The sequence below is a fragment of the Chrysemys picta genome, chromosome 3, assembly GCF_011386835.1.
Source record: "Chrysemys picta bellii isolate R12L10 chromosome 3, ASM1138683v2, whole genome shotgun sequence".
NCBI classification, from domain to species: Eukaryota; Metazoa; Chordata; order Testudines; family Emydidae; genus Chrysemys; species Chrysemys picta.
The window spans coordinates 74783237-74804655 of record NC_088793.1 but is presented as its reverse complement, the minus strand read 5'-3'; the positions used below and the strand labels follow the sequence as shown (position 1 = coordinate 74804655).

At 41.5% G+C, this 21419-nt stretch overlaps 1 protein-coding gene across 6 annotated transcripts in view; it reads right to left on the bottom strand.

The window, feature by feature from the left end:
- The window catches only part of FHL5 (four and a half LIM domains 5), a 55550-nt gene that overhangs the window by 17311 nt on the left and 16820 nt on the right, over window positions 1-21419 (bottom strand). For 4 of the 6 annotated variants that reach the window (XM_065588218.1, XM_065588219.1, XM_065588221.1 and 1 more), the window contains 3 exons: window positions 11966-12138; window positions 7277-7451; window positions 1490-1659 (listed from right to left, as the gene is read on the bottom strand). In XM_065588218.1, coding sequence (XP_065444290.1) covers window positions 1490-1659; window positions 7277-7451; window positions 11966-12138 — 518 coding nt within the window. The remainder of the gene's footprint in view (window positions 1-1489; window positions 1660-7276; window positions 7452-11965; window positions 12139-21419) is intronic. The other 2 variants (XM_008164868.4, XM_065588220.1) reach the window with 1 other exon arrangement.

Genomic DNA, 21419 nt, shown 5'->3' with positions numbered 1-21419 from the left:
ATGGGTGGTGGATATAGTAGGCCGCTGTGGCCCCGCCTATGCTTCGCCCCGAGGCCCCGCTCCCATGTTCCACTCTTCCCGTGGCCCTGCCCATGCTGCTCCTCTTCCTGCCCTTGCTCAACCTCCCCCCTGAAGCCGGTGAGAGCTAGGGTGGGCGAGCTGGCGGGTGGGCTAGTGCTTGGGGCGGGTCAGTGGGGGTGGACCGGCCAGCAGCCCGGGGCAGCTGGGCGGGCTCAGGGTAGCTGGGGCCAGCCGGCTGGTGGGCCGGTGCTGGGGCCAGCTGGGGTGGGCCACCCAGTGGCCCTGGGAGGGCAGGCGGGCCAGATCTTGGGCCGGCCGGTGGACCAGGGCGGGTTGGCTGGTGGCCTGGGGTGGGCGGTAGACCGAGACTCAGGGCGGCTGGGGCAGGGCTCCTCCAGCCATGGTGTGGGGCTTGGATATCCATCAGGGAGGAGGGGAGTAAGGGATGGGGCCGGGGGGTAGCCTCCCTGAATGTGTGTGTGGGGGGGGGTTCACGGACCTCCCATGTCTCTAGGAGTATTTCTAAACTGCAGCTGGGAAGGGTGATGCCCAGCACAGGTAGACAGACTTGCATTACCTCTGTTCAAGCTAGGTTGCTAAAAAGATAGCACTGTGGAAACTGTGGCATGGGTGCAGCTTGTGCTATTTGCCCAAGTCCAAGCCTGTCTAAGCGCCTGTGGCTAGACTGAACCACTACCTGTGCTCCAAAGTCCTCACTACTATTTGTAGCACACTAGCTCAAGCGGAGCTAGTGCAAGTCTATCTACATTGGCTGGGAATCAAACCTCTTAGATGCAGTGCAGACATACCCTAACTTGGGTTTGCATGGTACTTAAACAATGGGGCTATTTCTTGATTGGGAGCTCTAGGTGCTACTGTAACACCAATAATTAACAGCAGCAGAAGCAATGAGGACCCTAGGTTTGGATGGTATGAGAATTCTGTTCATTACAGGTTCATTTTCAACTCCTCAGCAGCTCTTAAGTAACTTTTAAAACATTTTCAAAAATATTTTCTATTGACTAAGTAAGAAGTAGGCAGAATAAGTAAACATTATAGTAAAACATTCTTACACTCTTTAGCAGAGCAAAGCACACAGTGTGAACTTACATTCTGCTACACCAGTTGTCTTCCTATGCTCTGATATGAAACTATCAACTTTATCTTTGTATTTAGATTAACTCCCTTGGTGCCATCCTGTGAAAAGGTCACTTGTATGCCGTGTGGCTGTGCTCTGCACTTCCTGCTGTTTCATGTAGGTTCAGATTGAAAACCTCTAGGTGTGTATAATGTATGGCATTTACAGAGGTTATTTTAACCTTGTAGTTTCTGTATTCAAACTCTGCCTATAGTGTCCTATTGTGCATATTTTTTTTAAATTGGGCTACCTTGTTCAGAATTGCATTAAAAAGAGTGTAGTAGTACTTAGTGTTCTAGCTCTTCCCTTTGGTTATGTTTGGTTAATTACCTTCTTGCAGGAGTAGCAGTGGTGAGCAAACTGCTTCTCAAAACATGGCACACAATAATTCTCATTGTCTTTGGTAATCAAAGGCTTTGTTCCTAATGGTTGCCGGCAGTATTGACAAACAAAACAGGCTTCATGCCAGCAACTTCCTTTAAATTCCATTTTACGAGAACCTGAAAAACAAAACACGAATGTGAGTCCCACTGAAGTTAAGTGATCATCTTGCAGAAGGACAGCTCCTCCCACCCAGCCCCCATCCACCTGAATTTGCATAAACTGAGATTTTAGAATTTTTTCTAGTATCAAAATATTTTAGGACAGGTTCTTCTGTGACACACTGTATTAATTCCCAAAAGTATTTCTCTTGTCAGTCATCCCAGTGCCCTTCTATCCTGTGCTCAAGCAGCACACTGGATTGAGCACTTCACTTTCACAAACTGGGGATTAATTGCTTAGATATTTTAGCATGCCCATGAATTTCTCCTACTCTTGAGGTCTTTTCACTTACACAAATTTCCTCCAACTTTCTTATGTCAGGTCAAACTCCTTTACTAATGAATACAAGTCATGCATAAGTAATCTCATTCTAACCAGGCTGGCATTCGTTTCTCTTCAAATTAATTTTAATTTCTTTGGCACGATGCAGAAAATGACAGTCTCTTAGTGTTGCTGATCATTTTCACCACAGATCACTACTACTTTTTTCCACCCTATACAGATTGTCAAAGGTCCAGGACATGATGGTCTGGTACATCTCAGGTTTCAGAGTAGCAGCCGTGTTAGTCTGTATCCGTAAAAAGAACAGGAGGACTTGTGGCACCTTAGAGACTAACAAATTTATTAGAGCATAAGCTTTTGTGGTCTACAGCCCACTTCTTCGGATGCATCTGAAGAAGTGGGCTGTAGTCCACGAAAGCTTATGCTCTAATAAATTTGTTAGTCTCTAAGGTGCCACAAGTCCTCCTGTTCTTTTTACTGGTACATCTCAGGTGCTGAGGCAATCCCCAAAGGAAACTGCTGATATAAATCTCTATCAAAGGAGATTTGAAAGCTCAGAGTTTTGCACTTCGTTTGTTGAGTCAGATCTGCCAAAACCCTTGCTTTGGAGCCCGATTACCATTGCCCCCCATGCCCAATTCATCTACAAAGTCATAACCCGTACACCCCCATGTACTATAGTGATTCTTTCAGTGACTCCAAATTGCAATTTTCCTCTTCTCCTCTGGCAGTGCCTCAGTGCTGAGAGATCAGGGACCTCTAATTGTCCCCCATTGTAGGGGAGGAGGAGACATGCTCCAACGCAGGCGATCCTGCAGGGAGGAGAGTGCCCACATTCTGGATGGGGGGAGAAGCTGCTGAGTCAGTTTTGCTTTAACATCATTGGGTTGGAGTTTCCCCTGAGCACTCAGCACTCACCAGAGTGGGTAAGAGAACAGGCCTTGCTGACCCTGCCTATTGGGGCTTATCATCCTGAAGTTAGTAATCAGAAAAATAAGAGATGTTAATGGTATACAAGGCAGAAACAGGCAAGCTTCACCTTGTCACCCTGTCAGTGTACTTTAACTTCTCTCTACTATTCCCAAATGGAGCAGAGACTGATACCCCTCATGCCATTCTCTTTATGCCAAACTATAGGGTAGTTTGTAGTGTGGAGAAATAAGCAATAATAAAGGACAATCATGGTAAGGCCACTAAAATCAGCCCTGGTCTACACCTAGAATGTAGCTCAACATAGCTACAGCACTTAGGGGGTGTAAAAATTACATACCCCTGAGAGATGTAGCTATGCCAATCTACCCACTGGTGTAACACATGGCTAGGTTGATGGAAGACTGCATCTGTCAATGGGGCTACTGCTGCTCTGGGAGGTGGAGTTAGTACATAATGTGATAGAGTTCCTCCTCTATCTTAGTGAGTCCTGCGCTTATTGGCGGATTTTCTTGCCTCAGAGATTCACCATGTGGGTTGGGGAACAGCCCAGAGACCTTCCCCTCTGGAAGAACCCACAGTCTAGGTCAATTGGGAGGTTTGGGGAGAACCCGGGCACGCCCTCTACTCCGGGTTCCAGCCCAGGGCCCTGTGGACTGCAGCTGTCTATAGTGCCTCCTGTAACCACTGCATGACAGCTACAACTCCCTGGGCTACTTCCCCAGGGCCTCGGCCAAACACCTTCCTTAGTCTCACCACAGGACCTTCCTCCTGGTGTCTGATAATGCTTGTGCTCCTCAGTCCTCCAGCAGCACACCCTCTCACTCTCAGCTCCTTGTGCCTCTTGCTCCCAGTTCCTCACACTCACACCACAAACTGAAGTGAGCTCCTTTTAAAACCCAGCTGCCCTGATTAGCCTGCCTTAATTGATTCTAGCAGCTTCTTCTTAATTGGCTCCAGGTGTCCTAATTAGACTGCCTGTCTTAACTGGTTCTAGCAGGTTCCTGATTACTCTAGTGCAGCCCCTTCTCTGGTCACTCAAGGAACAGAAAACTACTCATCCAGTGACCAGTATATTTGCCCTCTACCAGACTCCTGTACCCCTCTGGTCTGGGTCTGTCACAATAAGAACATAAGAATGGCCATACTGAATCATACCAAAGGTCTGTCCAGCCCAGTATCCTGTCTGCCAACAGTGGCCAATGCCAGGTGTCCCAGAGGGAGTGAACCTAACAGGTAATGATCAAGTGATCTCTCTCCTGCCATCCATCTCCGCCCTCTGACAAACAGAGGCTAGGGACACCATTCCTTACCCATCGTGGCTAATAGCCATTAATGGACTTAACCTCCATGACTTTACCCAGTTCTCTTTTAAACGCTGTTATAGTCCTAGCCTTCACAACCTCCTCAAGTAAGGAGTTCCCCAGGTTGACTGTGCGCTGTGTGAAGAAGAACTTCCTTTTATTTGTTTTAAACCTGCTGCCCATTAATTTCATTTGGTGGCCCCTAGTTCTTATATTATGGGAACAAGTAAATAACTTTTCCTTATTCACTTTCTCCACACCACTCATGATTTTATATACCTCTATCATATCCCCCCCTTAGTCTCCTCTTTTCCAAGCTGAAAAGTCCTAGCCTCTTTAATCCCTCCTCACATGGGACCCGTTCCAAACCCCTAATCATTTTAGTGGCCCTTCTCTGAGCCTTTTCTAATGCCAGTATATCTTTTTTGAGACGAGAAGACCACATCTGATTCCTAACATCCTGTTTGCTTTTTTGACTGCCGCTGCACACTGCGTGGACGTCTTCAGAGAACTATCCACGATGACTCCAAGATCTCTTTCCTGATTAGTTGTAGCTAAATTAGCCCCCCATCATATTGTATGTATAGTTGGGGTTATTTTTTTCAATGTGCTTTACTTTACATTTATCCACATTAAATTTCATTTGTCATTTTGTAAAAAGCAACAGAGGGTCCTGTGGCACCTTTGAGACTAACAGAAGTACTGGGAGCATAAGCTTTCGTGGGTAAGAACCTCACTTCTTTTGTTGCTTTGTGAGATCTTTGGTCTTAACTATCTTGAGCAGTTTAGTATCATCTGCAAACGTTACCATCTCACTGTTTACGCCTTTCTCCAGATCATTTATGAATAAGTTGAATAGGATTGGTCCTAGGACTGACCTTTGGGGAACACCACTAGTTACCCCTCTCCATTCTGAAAATTTACCATTTATTCCTACCCTTTGTTCCATGAAAGAACTGAGAACAGAACCAACAGAAAAAACTCCTTCTGTCTCTGTAATATGTGTCTACACTACAGGATCATAGAGGCATAGCTACAGCATTGGAACTACATTGTAGTGCAGACAAGTCTTTAGACATCACCCTGGTCATTTATTTATACTGGTGTAGTTAAAGCGGTATAACACCCCTGTATAGACGCGATTATACTGGCATAAAATGTGCTTATATTTGGGTATGCCTATGCTAGGGAGACTATACTGGTAGCTACATCACTGTAGCGATGCCTATACAACCCTGAAGTGTAGATGTAGCCTACACTAATGGATGTTTTTTTTCCGTCACTGTAAGGCCATGTCTACACTAGCGAGCTTATAGTGGTACAGCTGTACCGATGCAGCTGCGCAACTGTAAGATCGCTCGTGTAGCTGCTGTATGCTGACGGGAGAGAGGTCTCCCATAGACATAATAAATCCACCTAGAGGACTGTTAGTAAATATGTCGACAGGAGAAGCTCTCCTGCCAACATATAACTGTGCACATGAGTGCTTATGCCGGTGAAACTTATGTTGCTTGGGGGGGTAGGGTGTTTTTTCACCAACATAAGTGATAGTGTACACATGCCTAAGAACACCACCTTCCCGAATGATAGTAGCTAGGTTCAGTCGACCTCACTGTGTCTACACTGGGGGATAGCTTTGCCTAGGTATGTTGGTCATGGGTGTGGATTTTGTTCACCTCTGACTGATGTAGATATTCCAACTTAACTTTTTAGTGTAGACCAGGCCTCAGTATAGTTTATGTCTGTAAGGGAAGGGGAATGAACTATAGCACCTTTACAGTAGTATAACTGCATCCACTCTATGGGTTTTACCAGTAAAAAAAACAAACAAAAAAATCAATCACATCCCTAACCAAAAGAGCTATACCAACACAAAAACTGTGTGTAGACCAGGCCTAAGTATTTTGGAACCAAGGTCTCCTGAAAAATTAGCCAACCCTCCTTTCCCACTGGTTTCTCTTAATGTTTGCCAGATCCTATTTGTTAATGCCCTAGACCAGTGTTTCTCAAGGACCGGTCCCTGAGATTTCCCTGAGACAGTTTAAGAAGGGACCAAACTGTCCCTGGTATCAAAAAGGTTGAGACACACTGCCCTAGACAAGCCAGTTCATCTTGCCACATATGGGCTGCCGTTGTCTCTTCAGTTGCATGGTGTTTTCAGGGAATCTCCCACTATTGAGTTAGGATTGAATCTGCCCAACTCATGCAGAAACACCACCATGGTAAATCCTGAACAGAGCTGGTTGAAAAAAACAAAGTGATTTAGTGACAAATTTTAGAAATTCCAAAGTGGTTTAAGTTTTGCAGAGTTCAAAATAAGACTAATTTCCTGTGGGTTTTTTTTATGATTCTCCTTCTTCCCCCACCCCCACTCCCCCCTCCACAAAGCTGTCATTTTTGAAACTGGTTTTCAGTAAAAAAACTAAACTAAACCCGGTGTTTGGTAAATTAAAAATGTTGATAATTTTAAGACATTTAATCTGATATAAATTCAAGTTAAAACTAATCATAGAAAACATCACAAAAACAAAACAAAAACAAAACATCTTGAAACTTTTCTTTCAAATTTTTTTCATCTTTGAAGATGACATTTTTAACAACAAAAATTTCCATGCAAAAAACCCCCCTGTAACCAGGTCTAATCCCTGAAGGTCTAGATGACATAATGGAAAAATACAGATAGTAGTGTTCCCTACGCTCATACTAGCACTCCCACTGTAGCAAGTCTAATTGTAATTTTCCTGAAAATTGCCAGTGTAGGCAAAGTCAATGAGTCTATGTGGGCAAATCTGATTCTGTTTCAAGACTGTAATATTATTCCTTGTGGGGTGTAATATAATTACACATGCAATGTTAGATCACAGAAGATGAGCATGTATCTGCCTTCCCCCACCCCACTAACTGACAGAAGGATTAAATGTGGGGAGATAGTCCACTGCATGCTGTACTGAAAGCCAAGAAATTATACTTTGCAGCTTAACTACCCAAGTGCTTGCAGTTAATTAAAAGTGCGATATAACCATTTCACAGAGGTAGCGAAGAGTCCTTGTTATCTTACCAGGCATAATGGCCTTCTGACAGTGGAAGCACTTCGATGAATACTCATTAGAATAACACTGAGTACACAACAAGAGCTCATCCTTGGCAGCAAAAGGCTTTTCCACCAAAGAGTGATTGCATTTGGCACACTTGAAGCACGCTTCATGCCAGTGGCGGCCTTTATAGGCGAGATCCTTTGAGACAGAAAATACATGTTAATGGAAAGCATTTGTTTACCCCCACAGCCCCACACTTTTTTTTTTCAAAAGCTAAACAAAAAACAGTTGGAGAGTGACTGGACCAGTGGCTTGTGCCACTGTCTGGAGGGTAATTGTCAAAGATGACAAAATCTATCCAGAGTGGAAAGACAGTCAGGATATTCTGTAGTTCACTTTTATTGGCCACAAAGAGCTGCTTTGGCTCAGGCTATAGTTGATACTCCATGCCCCCACACTTGAGAAGTATTTTTTGTTTAATATAAAGGATGACTTTGTATTTTAAAGGCAATCTTCCCAGGAAACAAATGGGTTTCGTCCCTTTAATAAACACCACCAGATTTTTTTTTTCTTGCATGGTCTCCACATGAAAAACTCAGGTCTTTTTTTTTTTTTCCCCTGGAAGACTCTATGGACAACTGAAGAACTTAAAGGGTTATGGCCTCACAGATAGCAAGCAAGTGAAACCTGTTTAACTGAGCGGGGAAGTGATTTTTACTCAGACTATTAAACCCTTTGCATTTGTTTGTTTTTTGTTAAAACCCATTTAACTCAATCACCCTCTAACAAGCTGGAAGGAAAGATTTTCTTTTAATAATCCAACATGCTTAAGCGCTGAGAAAGCTGAGAAGATACATACAAGGTTTTCCCTTTGTTTCATTAAAATCAAGGAAGATATGGCTTAAGACTCCTGACATTTCTAAGGTTTAAAAAAAACAAGCAGAAAAACAAACAGCTAAACAGCAACAAATCCTACAAGAAATAAACCAAATCCTTCCAGGTCTTCTTTCTAATGAAAGAAGCACAAAAGGGCACAAATTCTATCCCTTTTATTGCCCTTGTCAGTTCCCCTTAAAGTAATAAAAGGGGAAATAAAATACACAAGACTTGATTTTAAGAGGTGCTGAACACCTACTGCTCTTTCCAAGTGCCTATAAAACAAAAACTGTTGTCAAAGAGTAGCCTGAGGCAAAAAATAACTAAAAATAAATACAAAGGAGAGAAGAAGGAGGCAGAGAGTTGGCCCCTTAATTCTGTGAGGAACAACCAATTGTCAGCCTAAGGGGGCAATTTTTTTAGTTGACTGTTGTACCCCCTTCATTTCACTCCTATTATCTTTTCCTGTCTCTCAGGCCTGCTCTATGGCTAAAACTTAGGCCAACTTAGCTATGTAGCTCAGGAGTGTGAAAAATTCACACCGCTAAGAAACTTTCTGTTAAGGCAACCTAAGTCCTGGTGTAGAATTCTTCCATCCACCTAACTACCTCCTCTCGAGCGGGTGATTTACTACAGTGATGGAAGTGCTGTGCCGCTGTAGTGCTTGTAATGTAGACACGCTATAGGGAGATGATTCAACCATTCATCTAGGGGACAAAATCATTAGTATGAAAAGATCCTGCTGCTTAGCTTGTTTTAAATTTAAATTTTGGATTAGGCAGGTTGGTTGGGCTTCAGAATACAGGCTCTCTTCGCCACGTAGAAGAATTTGCTGTTGAAAATGCAGGTCATAGAGTTTTGGGACAGTTCTCCCCAAATCAGCAGTTTTTCCTTGATAATTTCCATATGAAACACAGCTGGGCCCTATCTTGAACCTCCACAAGGGCCATTGACCCCTTCCCTGAAGAGGATGGGCCTTGCCCACCATTACCCTCCCATTATCCTCTGGCCTCTTTGAGCGGGTTCTGCTAATGTAACGGGGTCATAAAGCCATCAGACCCAGACCTCTAGGGATTTCCCCCCAATGTAGGGTGCTTCCCCAGGCTGATAGAACACCCCTAGATCATCTGTTGCAGATACCTTTAGCATAGGGGAAACGCTGTGGCACTGATGCAGAGACATAGATGTTGTTGGCTGGGCTGCTGCTGTGCCCTGGCTTGTCTGAGTTTCTGCAGTGGCCATTTAGGGCTACGGACAGGAATCACAAGTTCGGGCAGCTCTCAGGCAGTTCTACCCTGCACTTGGGGCTAAACCATCACCAAGACAGCGCAGGATAGGACAGGCTTAAAGCTGAAGTAAAGAAACTTCCACTCAACCGCAATCCCTGTGCCGAGGTCAGCTTCCATATTAATTGGGCCCTGAGAACATGATATATGCTAAGTGCATGGTCTGGGAATTCCTGAGCTCAAATCATGGATCAGACACTGATTCCTCTTTGGGTCTGGACCGCTTTCTAAGGGTATGTCTACACTAGAGCGGGAATGTGTAAATTCCAGCTTGAGGAGACATAGCTTGAGGAGACATAGCCACACTAGCAATGATTCAGCAAGCATGCTAAAAATAGAAGCAAGCTAAAAATATGGCGCAAGCAGCATGAGGGGTTATCTCCCTGAGTACCTGTCTATGGTCTTGGATGGGATTGTACTTGGGATGGCTAGCCACTCATGCCTCTGCAGCTACACTTCTAGTTTTAGTGTACTGGCTCAATCAGGCCTAGCACAGGTATGTCTCCCTGAGCTGGAATATACATCTTCCAGCTCCAGCATAGGTGTACCCAAATCTCAGGCTTAATTTCTTCATCTGTAAATTGGGAATAATAGTTACTTACCTCTGTTATGGGCAGTGCTTAAATTTGTAATGAAAGTAGTGCTGGGGCTCAAGCAAGTAGATGCCAGGGCTCAAGGCTTCTTTTTACTTTCATAACTGATGCAGCAAACCTAGAGGTGCCAGGGCTCAGCCAAATTAAGCATTGGTTATGGGTACGTTGAGAGGATTAATGTTTTTGCAGTGCTTTGACGATGCAAAGAACAGTATCGTCTGTTATGTTATTTAAAACTGGGCCTAAAACCCTGGAACCAAATATCACCAGATGCAGTAGGAGGTGGATCCAGATCTCAAGTTACTTTATGGCAAACCAACACCCTTCCAGATCCAAGCACACCTAATTATGAGGAAGATCTGGATCAGGAGATTGCAGCTGGACTTTATTCCTGTAACGAGCTGGACCACAAACCCAGATCTGGCTCCAAATATTGTGGCTTGGGTCCATCTCTGTAATTAAATATTATTATGCACTAAACTTGCACCACTAATTCCTGATGTGATTTCTGAACTCAGATCTCCTGCTAAGCAGAACAACATCCTATTTTTCCAAACTTTGTGAGCAAACCTGGTCTATGGTACAAGTGAGCCTGGGCAAATTTCTGACTGTGTTTTGAAACCGTGTGAAACACAGATGTTTTGATCATCTTTACGTTTCTGGGTTCATTTGAATATGAAATTCAAAGTGAAATGCAGGGTTGTGAGACAGAGCCAAAGAAAAAAGCTGACAGATGCCACCCAGCTAACTGCATTTACTTGGGATCTCCCAGTTCTAATTAATGTTCTACAAGGGGCCTAGATTCAAGGAAAGCAAAGTCCAGAAGTTTGTTCTGTCTGATTGCGCCTATCATGGAGATTTCCTTGATTAGACAAGCCAGGCATTGTGAGGTAAATAAGAAATTAAGCTGTCATACTGCAAGTAAGATATTTTAACCAAAATACGCCCGCTCAAGGCATCTTGTTTACAAAGACAGACAGCATTACATAAAAATGATAAATATTGTTGCCTTCCAGTCGAACTCCTGTGTGTTGACTAAACATTTGCAATAGAAATTATTTATAGACAAAGTGAAGTTGTTTTTCACTTGACATCTCTCGGAAGTATTTATTTTAAAGTTTCCTGCGATCTTATCTATTGAATAAGGGACAGCAAGAGAGGGTAGAGTAGGGAGAGAGTGAGAGACTGAAACTACTGAGGGCGCTAGAGTGAAAGATACATTTAAACAACCCAAGATATCTCTCTACAATAACCAAGCCTTTCTGCCACAACAGGAACAACACTCACAACTAGCACACACACCACCCCAGAGTTTTTATACCCTCCAAAAGGCAGAAGAGCCAGAGACTCTAGGAGGTCCACTAGGGACTTTGGTATGCTAATTGATTTTATATGGAAGGCACTCAGGTCCTGCAATAAAGGACATAGGTATAAAACCCTAAAATTGTTAAGTAAGGTAATGCTTCATCAGAAATTGACGATACTACAAAATATTGTGGAAGTGAATTAAGTAGTTCTATTGCTTACTGGGTGGACCCTCTCCCCAGTCCCATCCACCAAACTGTGCAGTCTTTATGCAGGAAATTAAGTGGCAGTGAGGGATAGAATCCACTTATTAATGTCGGGGTAGACCATAGATCACCACTATACTACAGACTCTGTTCAAGGCTTCTCCAGCACTGCATCCATATAAATGTAGGTCCTCTGGTCCCTGCTCTCAACGCTTCCTTCTGCAGCAGCATACGTCCAGTCAGCATAGAACCCCCCTCCCTGGTGTGCAGAGGCTCCATCTCCCCTTTGTACAACAGCTAAGTCCAGGTCGCCATACCTGTGCAGGGATTCTGAAGGCTTCCGTGGCACAGAGAGCCTTGGGTGGAACCCACCCCCAAAGAGGCGGATTTCATGCTCTGTGATTTAACAATCTCAATAAATACAGAAAAATGAACTAAATGCTTACCTTGGCATCACATTCAATGGGCCTCTTGCATTCTTCACAGGAGTTAGCAAATAGGCCATCATAACATGTAACACAGTAAGAATTCTCTTCTCTAAATGCATACCTCCTGCCAAGAAGGGATTCCATGCAGTAATGGCAGTGATTACTTGTCATCTTTTGGTTCTTCAGCTGTTCTGGGAGAAAGGAAAATTAATAAATAACATGAATGAAACAGTTCAGGCCCAAACAATCTCATTCTGTGAATAGTAATGCATTACTTGTGCAACTTAGAGCAGCGATTGCCCCGGTTACTTGCAATGGTTGGGATTCCTAACTTTGGAAGCATCTGGCAACAAAATGGCAGTTTTTAGCAATGCGTAATATTCAAGAAGATTGCCTCAGTTTAGTCGGTTAGTATTTATACTGATAATCCTGGTGCCTGAAATCTGTTCCCTCTGTCGTTAGTGCCGAAACAGATCAGGCAAGATGAGTGGAAATAAATCAATTTAAATTTCTTATCCTACTCCTCTCTTTACTCCTAAAAGAGAACTATTCTTGCAGAAAATGAATAACCTTAGCATTTGCATCAGTGGTATTACAGTCATAAAAGAAAATCGAGCAGACACAAAAAGGTGGAACACACTCCTACGTATTGAATGTAATTTGGGATGTCACAATTATATTGGAAAATCAATCATAAATTTGAAAGTGAGTTTATCCCCACACTAGCCATAGTCAGAGGATTTAATTAAAAAGAAAATAGGTGGAACATAAAGACACAAAGCCTCATACAGAAAGTAACTAGGTTTGTGAGGTCACCCCCAACCACCAAACCATATTGGAGAAAATGTTTTTATGTCCTGCATTGTGAGGAGTAGATTATCCAGAAAATTCACATAATATGGACAAAAGCTATTTTCTGAAATCAAACTGACACTGTAGATAAGAGGCCAAAGAGAAAGTAGGTTTGAACCACGAGTTTTCAGACTTTCCCTGCCCAACATCAGAACGTCCCCAATTTCCTTGGCAGTTCCTTTCTTTCTGTAATGTGTCTTCCTTTTGGAAAACCCAGTGTCCACCTTGAGTAGATAAAAGATGGACAAGGAACTCCAGGTTAGCTGGCCTGCACTGTGAAGATTATCTCTGTAATACTAAAATCAGTTACCATGCAGGGAGATTTGAGCAGCCTTCTTCCCTTGGATATCCTAAGAGAAAAGAGAGTGAGGGATAAACCTGGTATAACTAACATAAACCCTAAATCAAACCAAGTTTCTTTTTGTTGTTGTGGGAAGAGAATAGACTTCTGTTTTTCTTACATGCATCTGTATTGCCAAGTTCCATCCAGAACATGACTTTGAAGTGCCAGAATACTGTGAGAAAACTGATATTTCCATGTCAACCAGTTGCAGGAAATACCATAAATCTTCTGAGAGCCTAATCTCATATACTTCTCTTCCCTCAGTTTTACAAGCCAAAGAGGATTTGAATAAGCATAGAAGCTTTGGTATCTGAAACTCTGAACCTTTGGAGGCTTGTGGGGAAGGAGTCTTATTTCAGTCTTGTTATTGCTAGTTGGATCAGCAATACTTTGCTAATATTGGGTCATGGTTCCTGGGAATGAGGGAAAGAGACTCCAAAAAGTTCACAGTGAAGCAAAACTCAGACATCTGCTGGACTCGTTGAATTGCAATTTGATTAGCTCATGAGTAAGGGCCATTCTGCTGCTAATGTCAACAATCATAAAGAGTTACAGCGGATTTAAGAAAACTAGGTTTCATAAAGTATTTACATCTCATTGACTTTGGGCAGCCGAAACTGAGCTCTTGCACCAGTGAAGGGAGGTGTAAGTTACAGCTCAGATGAACCAAATGCAAAGGGTGAAAGTAACAAAGAAAAGAATAAAAAGAAATAACATTTGAGGAAGCAGTGAACATTAGAATTGGATCTATTCTATTCTGTGGTGCTCACTCCTATACTTTCTCATGCAACCACTGTGCAGCTCCAATCCACACTACAGCTTTAAAGAAATGCTATTGCTTTTTTCTCCCTTCTTGAAAACTGTTAGACATAATCCAAAGGAATATTTTAAACTTCAAGAAAGCATAACTAATGTCTATCCCCACTAGTAAACTCAAAGTCAAGGACTCTGTTTTTATTCTGTTCCCCAGGGGTTGTGTCATGACTGTGAAGAAGGGGCAGGGGAAGATGATGGAATGCTTATATTAGACCAAAAATAATGGCTCGTTCATTTGGCACAAGCTGTGGAAAACTTGTTGTCCCTGCAAATTGAAAACATTTTTAGCTGAATTGATTTACTATTTTTCTAACCGCACTAAATCATTGCACTAGCCAGGACAGTGTGCAGTAAAATAGTCAAATAGTCTATAACTCAAATCAGTGGGAATCAAGTGCTCCCTTAATAATATTACAGATTGATTTAATGTCTTGTTCTTGGATTATAATATAACAGGAGTCTGAAGCTGGACTTCCACATACTTGGGTCCTGTCAATATCCTCTTTGAGCACAGCAATCAATAGTTCAACTGTAAAGACTGCCATGTTGCAATTTTTTAAGATGTATTATCTGCTTTTGCATGTAGTGCAGCTTGTTATCCTAACAATACTATAGCAAACATAAATTTGTGGAAGTGGGAATGATTCTGTAGATAATGGAGGGAGTTTATTTATTACCACCTCTGGACATGGGTCAAACAATGCATCAACACAGATTCACTCAAAACTGATCTCCGCTTACATCCCCCCTCCAACCAAACATGAAATAAGTTGAGCTCTTTGCCATGAATGTGATCCAAACTATATAGATAGTACTCACAGCAAAGACATTATCGTTATTAATTTCATTTACCAGACCCTCAGCTGCTATAAATCAACATAGGTCTTGTGGATGCAACTCATAAAGTGCAATTGAATTTTTATTTAGGTATTTAGTTTGACAATTAGTGGATTTACAGCTAATTTAGGCCAGAAGGTAATAAATACTGTCCCAAGAAAAATCATAGCTTCCTCATCAAAAGGGTTTACTGGTTGAGGAAAACTTAACTCTCAAAGCTAAAACTTCGTAACGTAAGAAAAGGAAGAAATCCTGCCTGGATCACTAAACTTAACAACAGGTTAAATATTTTGAGTGTAGTTTTCATAAAGTATTGCCCTAGTCCTGCGTTCACTTGTGCTGTTCTTTTGCACTATTACTGAAACTGTATAGGTGTATTGGGCATTTGCACAAACAAATGGATCTAAATGACCATCTTATGCACAAAGGCTCCCTTTGCACGTACCTTTATTGGATGTATCGGCGCAAATGTAGACATGCAAAGGTAATGTTGACCCTTCTTTATGAAATTCTGACCTTTTATGCCTATTCTTCTGTTGGTTCATATGCATGACTTCCATTAATATCAATAGGAGTTACATAGGATATTGTTATAATTTACAAAAAATGAACATAAGTACAAGAGTATATAAAATTGATCATCTTATGTACTCATACCACTAGAGACTCACATACAGAAACATGCACACCATGTGTAACTGGGTGCAGGGCCACTACAGAGTCCTCATTAAAGCAAAGGTTAGATAAATTTAGGTGATCTTCTCTCACCTCATGCACACCTACTTGGGAGGGGGCATGCCTGTGGAATGGCAGGACTCTACACCCAAGGACATGGGTTTGGGTTGAACCTCAGTCAGAGGGGTAGTTTGTTACTTGTTTTTGTTTGAGTCACAGCTATACACGTCCTCTGAAGTAAACCCTTACTTGACTATATTTCTGATTTGTTTCTGCTAAATCAGTCCATCGGCTTACAAAGAAATAACAGGGCATGCACTGATCAAGGCCGACTCCAGGCATCAGCTGAGCAAGCAGGTACTTGGGGTGGTCAAGGGGAAGGGGCTGCACGTCGGGCTTTTCGGTGGCAATTCGGCGGAGGGTCCCTCGGTACCTCTTGGAGGGAAGGACCTGCCACCGAATTGCCGCCGAAGAAGAAAGCGGCACGGTAGAGCTGCCACGGATCGCGATCGCGGCATTTTTTTTTTCTTTTTTTCCTGCCGCTTGGGGCAGCAAAAACCCTGGAGCCGGCCCTGGCACTGATGAGCTATTAATGCACACTTGCAGTGCACAACGCGCACAGACAAATAATTTCAGTCATGCTCAAAATGCTATGAATGCACATCTGTTCAAATCAATGGCATTCAACTATTACATTAATGTAAAAAAGGAACCCCCCCTTCAGTTTTTTTCAAGGAGTGGTTCATTAGATTTTTAGGGTTAATCTATGCTGAAAAGTTCTCTCTCTCCAAGGTACTTATATGGCACCCATCACCATAGTATTTTAATATATTTATCACATTATGCCTGTCCGGTAGTCAATTATTCTTATCCCCATTTTACAGATGGGAAACTGAGGCACAGAGAGGCTGTAATCTGCACACACAAAGGCCATGGACAAGGGGGGACTTGAACACAAATCTTTTTAAGTATGATGCCAGTGTCCTAACCACTGGACCATCCTTCCTCAATAAGCAATAGAGAGACTTTATGGGTGAACCCATATCTGCTTTGGAAAATGCTGAAGGCAACATATCCTCTACACACAACAATCATTAAACAGCAGGGGCCACATCTTACAGCTTTTCCTCAAACAAAACTCTCATTGATGTCAATAAGAGTTTGCGTGAGTAAGGACTTCAGGTTATGGCCCTTTATAAACTGATACCATGTTTGGATACAAAGCAGGATTGGTCTGACAAAGAATGACAGACTCTTCAAATCTCATGACAAAGATGTGGATCATCCTTGTGAAGTACTTTTACCATAAGACAACATAAAAAAATAACGAAATCCTGTCTCCCTGAACCATCGCTTGCCTCAGCCCAATAAATAAATAATGTTCTGAGCATCATGTAGTTGAAAGGAATGTTTTTCTGATGTTTTGATCGTAATCTCCACAGTAATATGTTTACTTGAAGTTAGCTGGAAGCTAGGCTTTGTGTTTTGGGAGGTCTGATCAGAATTCTCCGGAGAACTGATGTTATGCACTCTCATGGAATGAAACGCTGACTCCAGCATTCCATCCTCTGGTTACTGGTTTCCTTGACGCAGTAAAATGTTGAGTTTTATGTATTTCTTGGGAAAAATTATTTCGTTTTCTAGCTATTATGGGGACAAAGGTAAAATGCAGTTGATTTTAATCTATATAATAGGCACATATAATGTAAGTGACAGTAATAAGAACAGTAGCTGTAGTATATGCTAAATGAGGACACAAGAGTTACCATGGTAACTCACAAGGATGCAGCATTGGTGTCTTTGGGGTTAGAGTTGAGAATGTAGTCCGAGTACAAATTATAAAGCAGATGAAAGCAGGACACAATGGGGGCAGGCTGTTCTGCCAACAGTTTCGCCAGAAGGTAGAACACAACTCATGCAAATGTGCCTGGGAATTTCTGCATAGTTGAAATGTTCTATGTAAAGGGTGCAGACTGAAAAGTCCAAAAAACTTGTAAAGTTACAGAGAAGTGACATTCACTAACAGGAAGGTTTTTGAGGCCTACACAAATCTGGTCAGCGTAGAATCAACTATAAAGGGATCTTCTTCTCTCCTGTCATTGTGTAAGTAGTGCAGGGACAAGTAACCATTTTAATGTCTTATATTACTTTGATGTTTCCTGTAAATATATTGTTCCTGTTTAGAGTACATGATGTTTTTGGGTTTTGTACATTATTCCTAACGATATAGAAATTAGTGTATATACATGATGATATTTTAATTTGTTTTATGCTCTCCTAGTGGAATATTTCCTGTTCTGCCTTCATCAGGTTGCCCTTGAATTACATCTTTAAAAAAAAAATCAAATACAATACACGAAGCAGGGCTCCCTACTCGGCTCTGAACAGGTACAAACAAAAAAGAGTAATGATGGCATTAATCATCATAACACTTTTGACAGGGGGAGAAAAACCTGTTATGAGGGCCAAGTCTGCACATGTGTGAGGCAATCCAGACAACATAGTTTATCTACATTATTTCCAGTGGATTGTGTGTTTTCTTGCATACCTGCTTGAAACATAGTTTTGCTCTTTTGCGTATTCATCCTGAGTTTATTTTCCTTATTCTCCAGATAAAGGTCTCTGAGCATTTCACCAGCTCAAAGAATTGTTGCAAAAGTCATTGGCAAATTTGGGATATTGAGGGCTACTCCATCTTGAAGCAAACATCAGCCTATTAAAGTTAAGGTTTCTAAAAACCTACTGCAAGAAGCAGGCAAAGGACTTTGTTTGTCCTTTCCTAATTTCAGGGGTTAACTTGAACATCTCACTTTGTAGACTTATTGTCCGTCTAGAAAGGAGTTATTTCCTCTTCAGCAGAGCTGCTCAAAAAGAGAGTTAAAAGAAATGGAAGGGAATTTTGAAATTTTTTTTGTTTTTTCAAATTATAGAAAAATATCAATATATTGACAAACCAAAACCAAAAACCACCCCTCCCAAAAAAATCACCATCATTTCAATTAATTTTTTAAAATTGAAAACCAAGTGTTTGAAAACGAAACTTGTTTAAAACTCAAAATCTGGAAATGTCAATCAGCTGTACTCCTGAGTTATGCTTTGTCCATGGATTCTAGGCCCATGCTTTTCCAAATGTAGCATGAGAAGAAATGGAAACTAGAAGCAGCACATATTTCAGGCTGAGTGGAAGAGCATGAGTGGAAAAGGAAAGAACTCTTGGTTTAAAAGAAGGATTTAATATATCATTAACGCCATTACTTTCTTCTTAATTTGTATTGCTTTAGGCCTTGTTTGTACACATGATCTCAGCCCTTGGTGTGGCTGAACCAGACACAACCCCTAGCGTAGAAACTGTTTACACCAATGTAGTGAAATTTGCACAGGTATTGTTTATCCCAGTTTCCAGCTAGAACAACATAGTGTAAACATGTCTATGTTAAAAGTTTTCACTAATGCAGTTACACTGAAACCACAGCAGAGACAAGGCATGGGTGGCCAATGTACCTGCAACCTTTCTCCCTATGAGTGAGAAGGCAGGATGGAGTAGCCTGCCATTGCCTGTGCAGCAAGCTATTGTTCCCTTAATACTTCCTTTAGAGATTTCACCAGGCTATCCAATATGAATTTTACCTGCTGTGCAAATAATATTGAAGATTTCAGCTGATGATATTAAATAATTGATCTCTATTTTTAGGAGTGGGCATACAGTCACCAAAAAGTCCATTTCAGGTTGGACAAAACATTTAGTTCCTGGGCATTTTTAAAGGGCTAGATTCACAAAACAGGGGGTGGGGAAGGAGGAACAATGAAGAATCCCCCTTAATAGCCTTTATCTCAGTGGTTAGGGCACTCACTTGGGATGTGGGAGACCCCCATTTAATCCCAGGTCTCCTCCCTCACAGGTGAGTGCCTTAACTATCAGCCTATTCTGGGCTGGGTCTCTCTCAATCTCTCCCGTTCAAACCTGGGCCTCTTGCATCCCAGGTGAGTGCACTAATCACTGTGCTAAAGGTTATAAGGAGACTGGTGGTGGTGGCACATCCCCTCCGCCACCATTTCTGAATAGTGCCTAAGTTGCTTTGTGACTCAAGCTTACAGTTGTTGTTGTTGTTGACATCGTTGTCATCAAAACTATTTGGTGAATTTGTTTCAAATTCGCAAATAGTTTCAGGGTAAACAAAACTGCATTTTTCAACGAATAAATAAATTAAAATTTTTCAATAAATAAATCTAAAAATTTTCAGTCAGCTGTTCTCCCAATATCTTAAACAACTGCAATAAAACAAGGAAAGTTTGCATAATTTAATGTTCAATCTTATTTCATTGCTTTCATTTATCTATAACTTGTCTTGCCTACTTTATGTATAGGTCACATTTTCTGGCATGGGCATTCGTTATATAGCACATTTATGTTTTATGATCATCGACAGGTTAATGAAATAATAAAAGTGCTTCACTCATGCATTATTGTACCTCTGTAGATACGGGTCTGTATTGTGTTTTGAAAATCATAAAACATTGTTCCAGAATAAAATCTGACATGAAGCTGGTAAGTGAAATATTAAAAAAACACTTGTACAAAACTCAACTATTTCTTTCTTTTGAAAACAAGACTTGTGCAACCTACTTTGGCCCTGATGCAGCAAAGTGCTTAAGTATATACGCAACTTTATAGATGTAAGTAGAGATTTCAATAGGACTACTCAGGACTTAAAGTTAAGCACTTGCTTAAGTGCTCTACAGGACCAGGGCCTTAAGGCCACATTTTCAGCAGACACCTAACCTGCTTTGGCACTTCTGAAAATCCAACTGGGCACCTATCTAGATCTTTAGACACCTAGATACCTTTGAAAATCTGACCTTTAGTCCATAGTGTGGACTAGATTCTTTTATGAGGAAAGGCAAACCCATTAGTATTCTGTTGTTAAAGAAGCAGGTTCTGTGGTAGTTTACTGAAACATGGAAGGTTATGGCACTGATCATTCATAAAGAAAATCTGTTTTTTAAAAACTCAGTTGCATTCCATTTGAATGTCAATACCTAATTTATTATATAACCCAGAAGCATTCAGATTACTTTTTCATTCTCAATTTTTAACTAGAATGGATATTTGCATATCCTGACAATTTTTCAAGAATCTAAAGGTCTGAAAATCTCTTTTATTTCAAATGAATAAGGAGGTGTAAGTAGGGTGAGGTGAAAACATCCTTCAAAACTTTTTCCTTCAATGGAGAATTGGGTTTTCGATTCAGTGAAAATTTAGTGGAAAGTGTCCACTTGCTTTCTTTGAAAATGTGCAATTTTTCGTCAAAAAAACCCCAAATCCCCCAAACTGATTTTTTTTTTGGTTTTGGCTGGTTTCAGCCAAAAAATTTTGGGCTTTTGATCGAGTCAAAATTTTTCATGCAGAACTCCCCCCTTTTTCCAACCAGCTGTAGTCCTAACCATTTGAGAAATTGAGAGAATTCCAGTTTCACTACATTCTGCGTTGTTACTTCAGGTGGAATATCATCCATAGATATGTCTTTAGCCAGTTATACACTAAATATGGCCTTAGACTAAGGGTTTGGGCCTCATTGCTGGAAGATTTTCTGGCTGGTTGGCTCATTTTATCAGGACAAATTTTTTTTTTAAGATCGATACAGTTTGAAAAAGTTTTGAAGCCCTCCCCCTATTTGCTACTCTCAAATTCTAAAATTCAGTTCACCCCAGCATTATTTGAGTGACTTTGCTCCAGCAAGAGACAATCTATTCAGAGGTCTGCTTCAGCTCTCAACTTTTCCAGAGAAACACTGAGCAATAAAGATGTTTTCATGAGCAATGATGGAAAAACGTCAGTCTGCGCTAAATTCACTCATGTTAGATACCAAAGTATCCAGTAGGGCAACAGATCTAACGCTTTGGCAACACCGGCTCAAAATCTGCACAAAGAAAGTAGGAATTGCCATAACA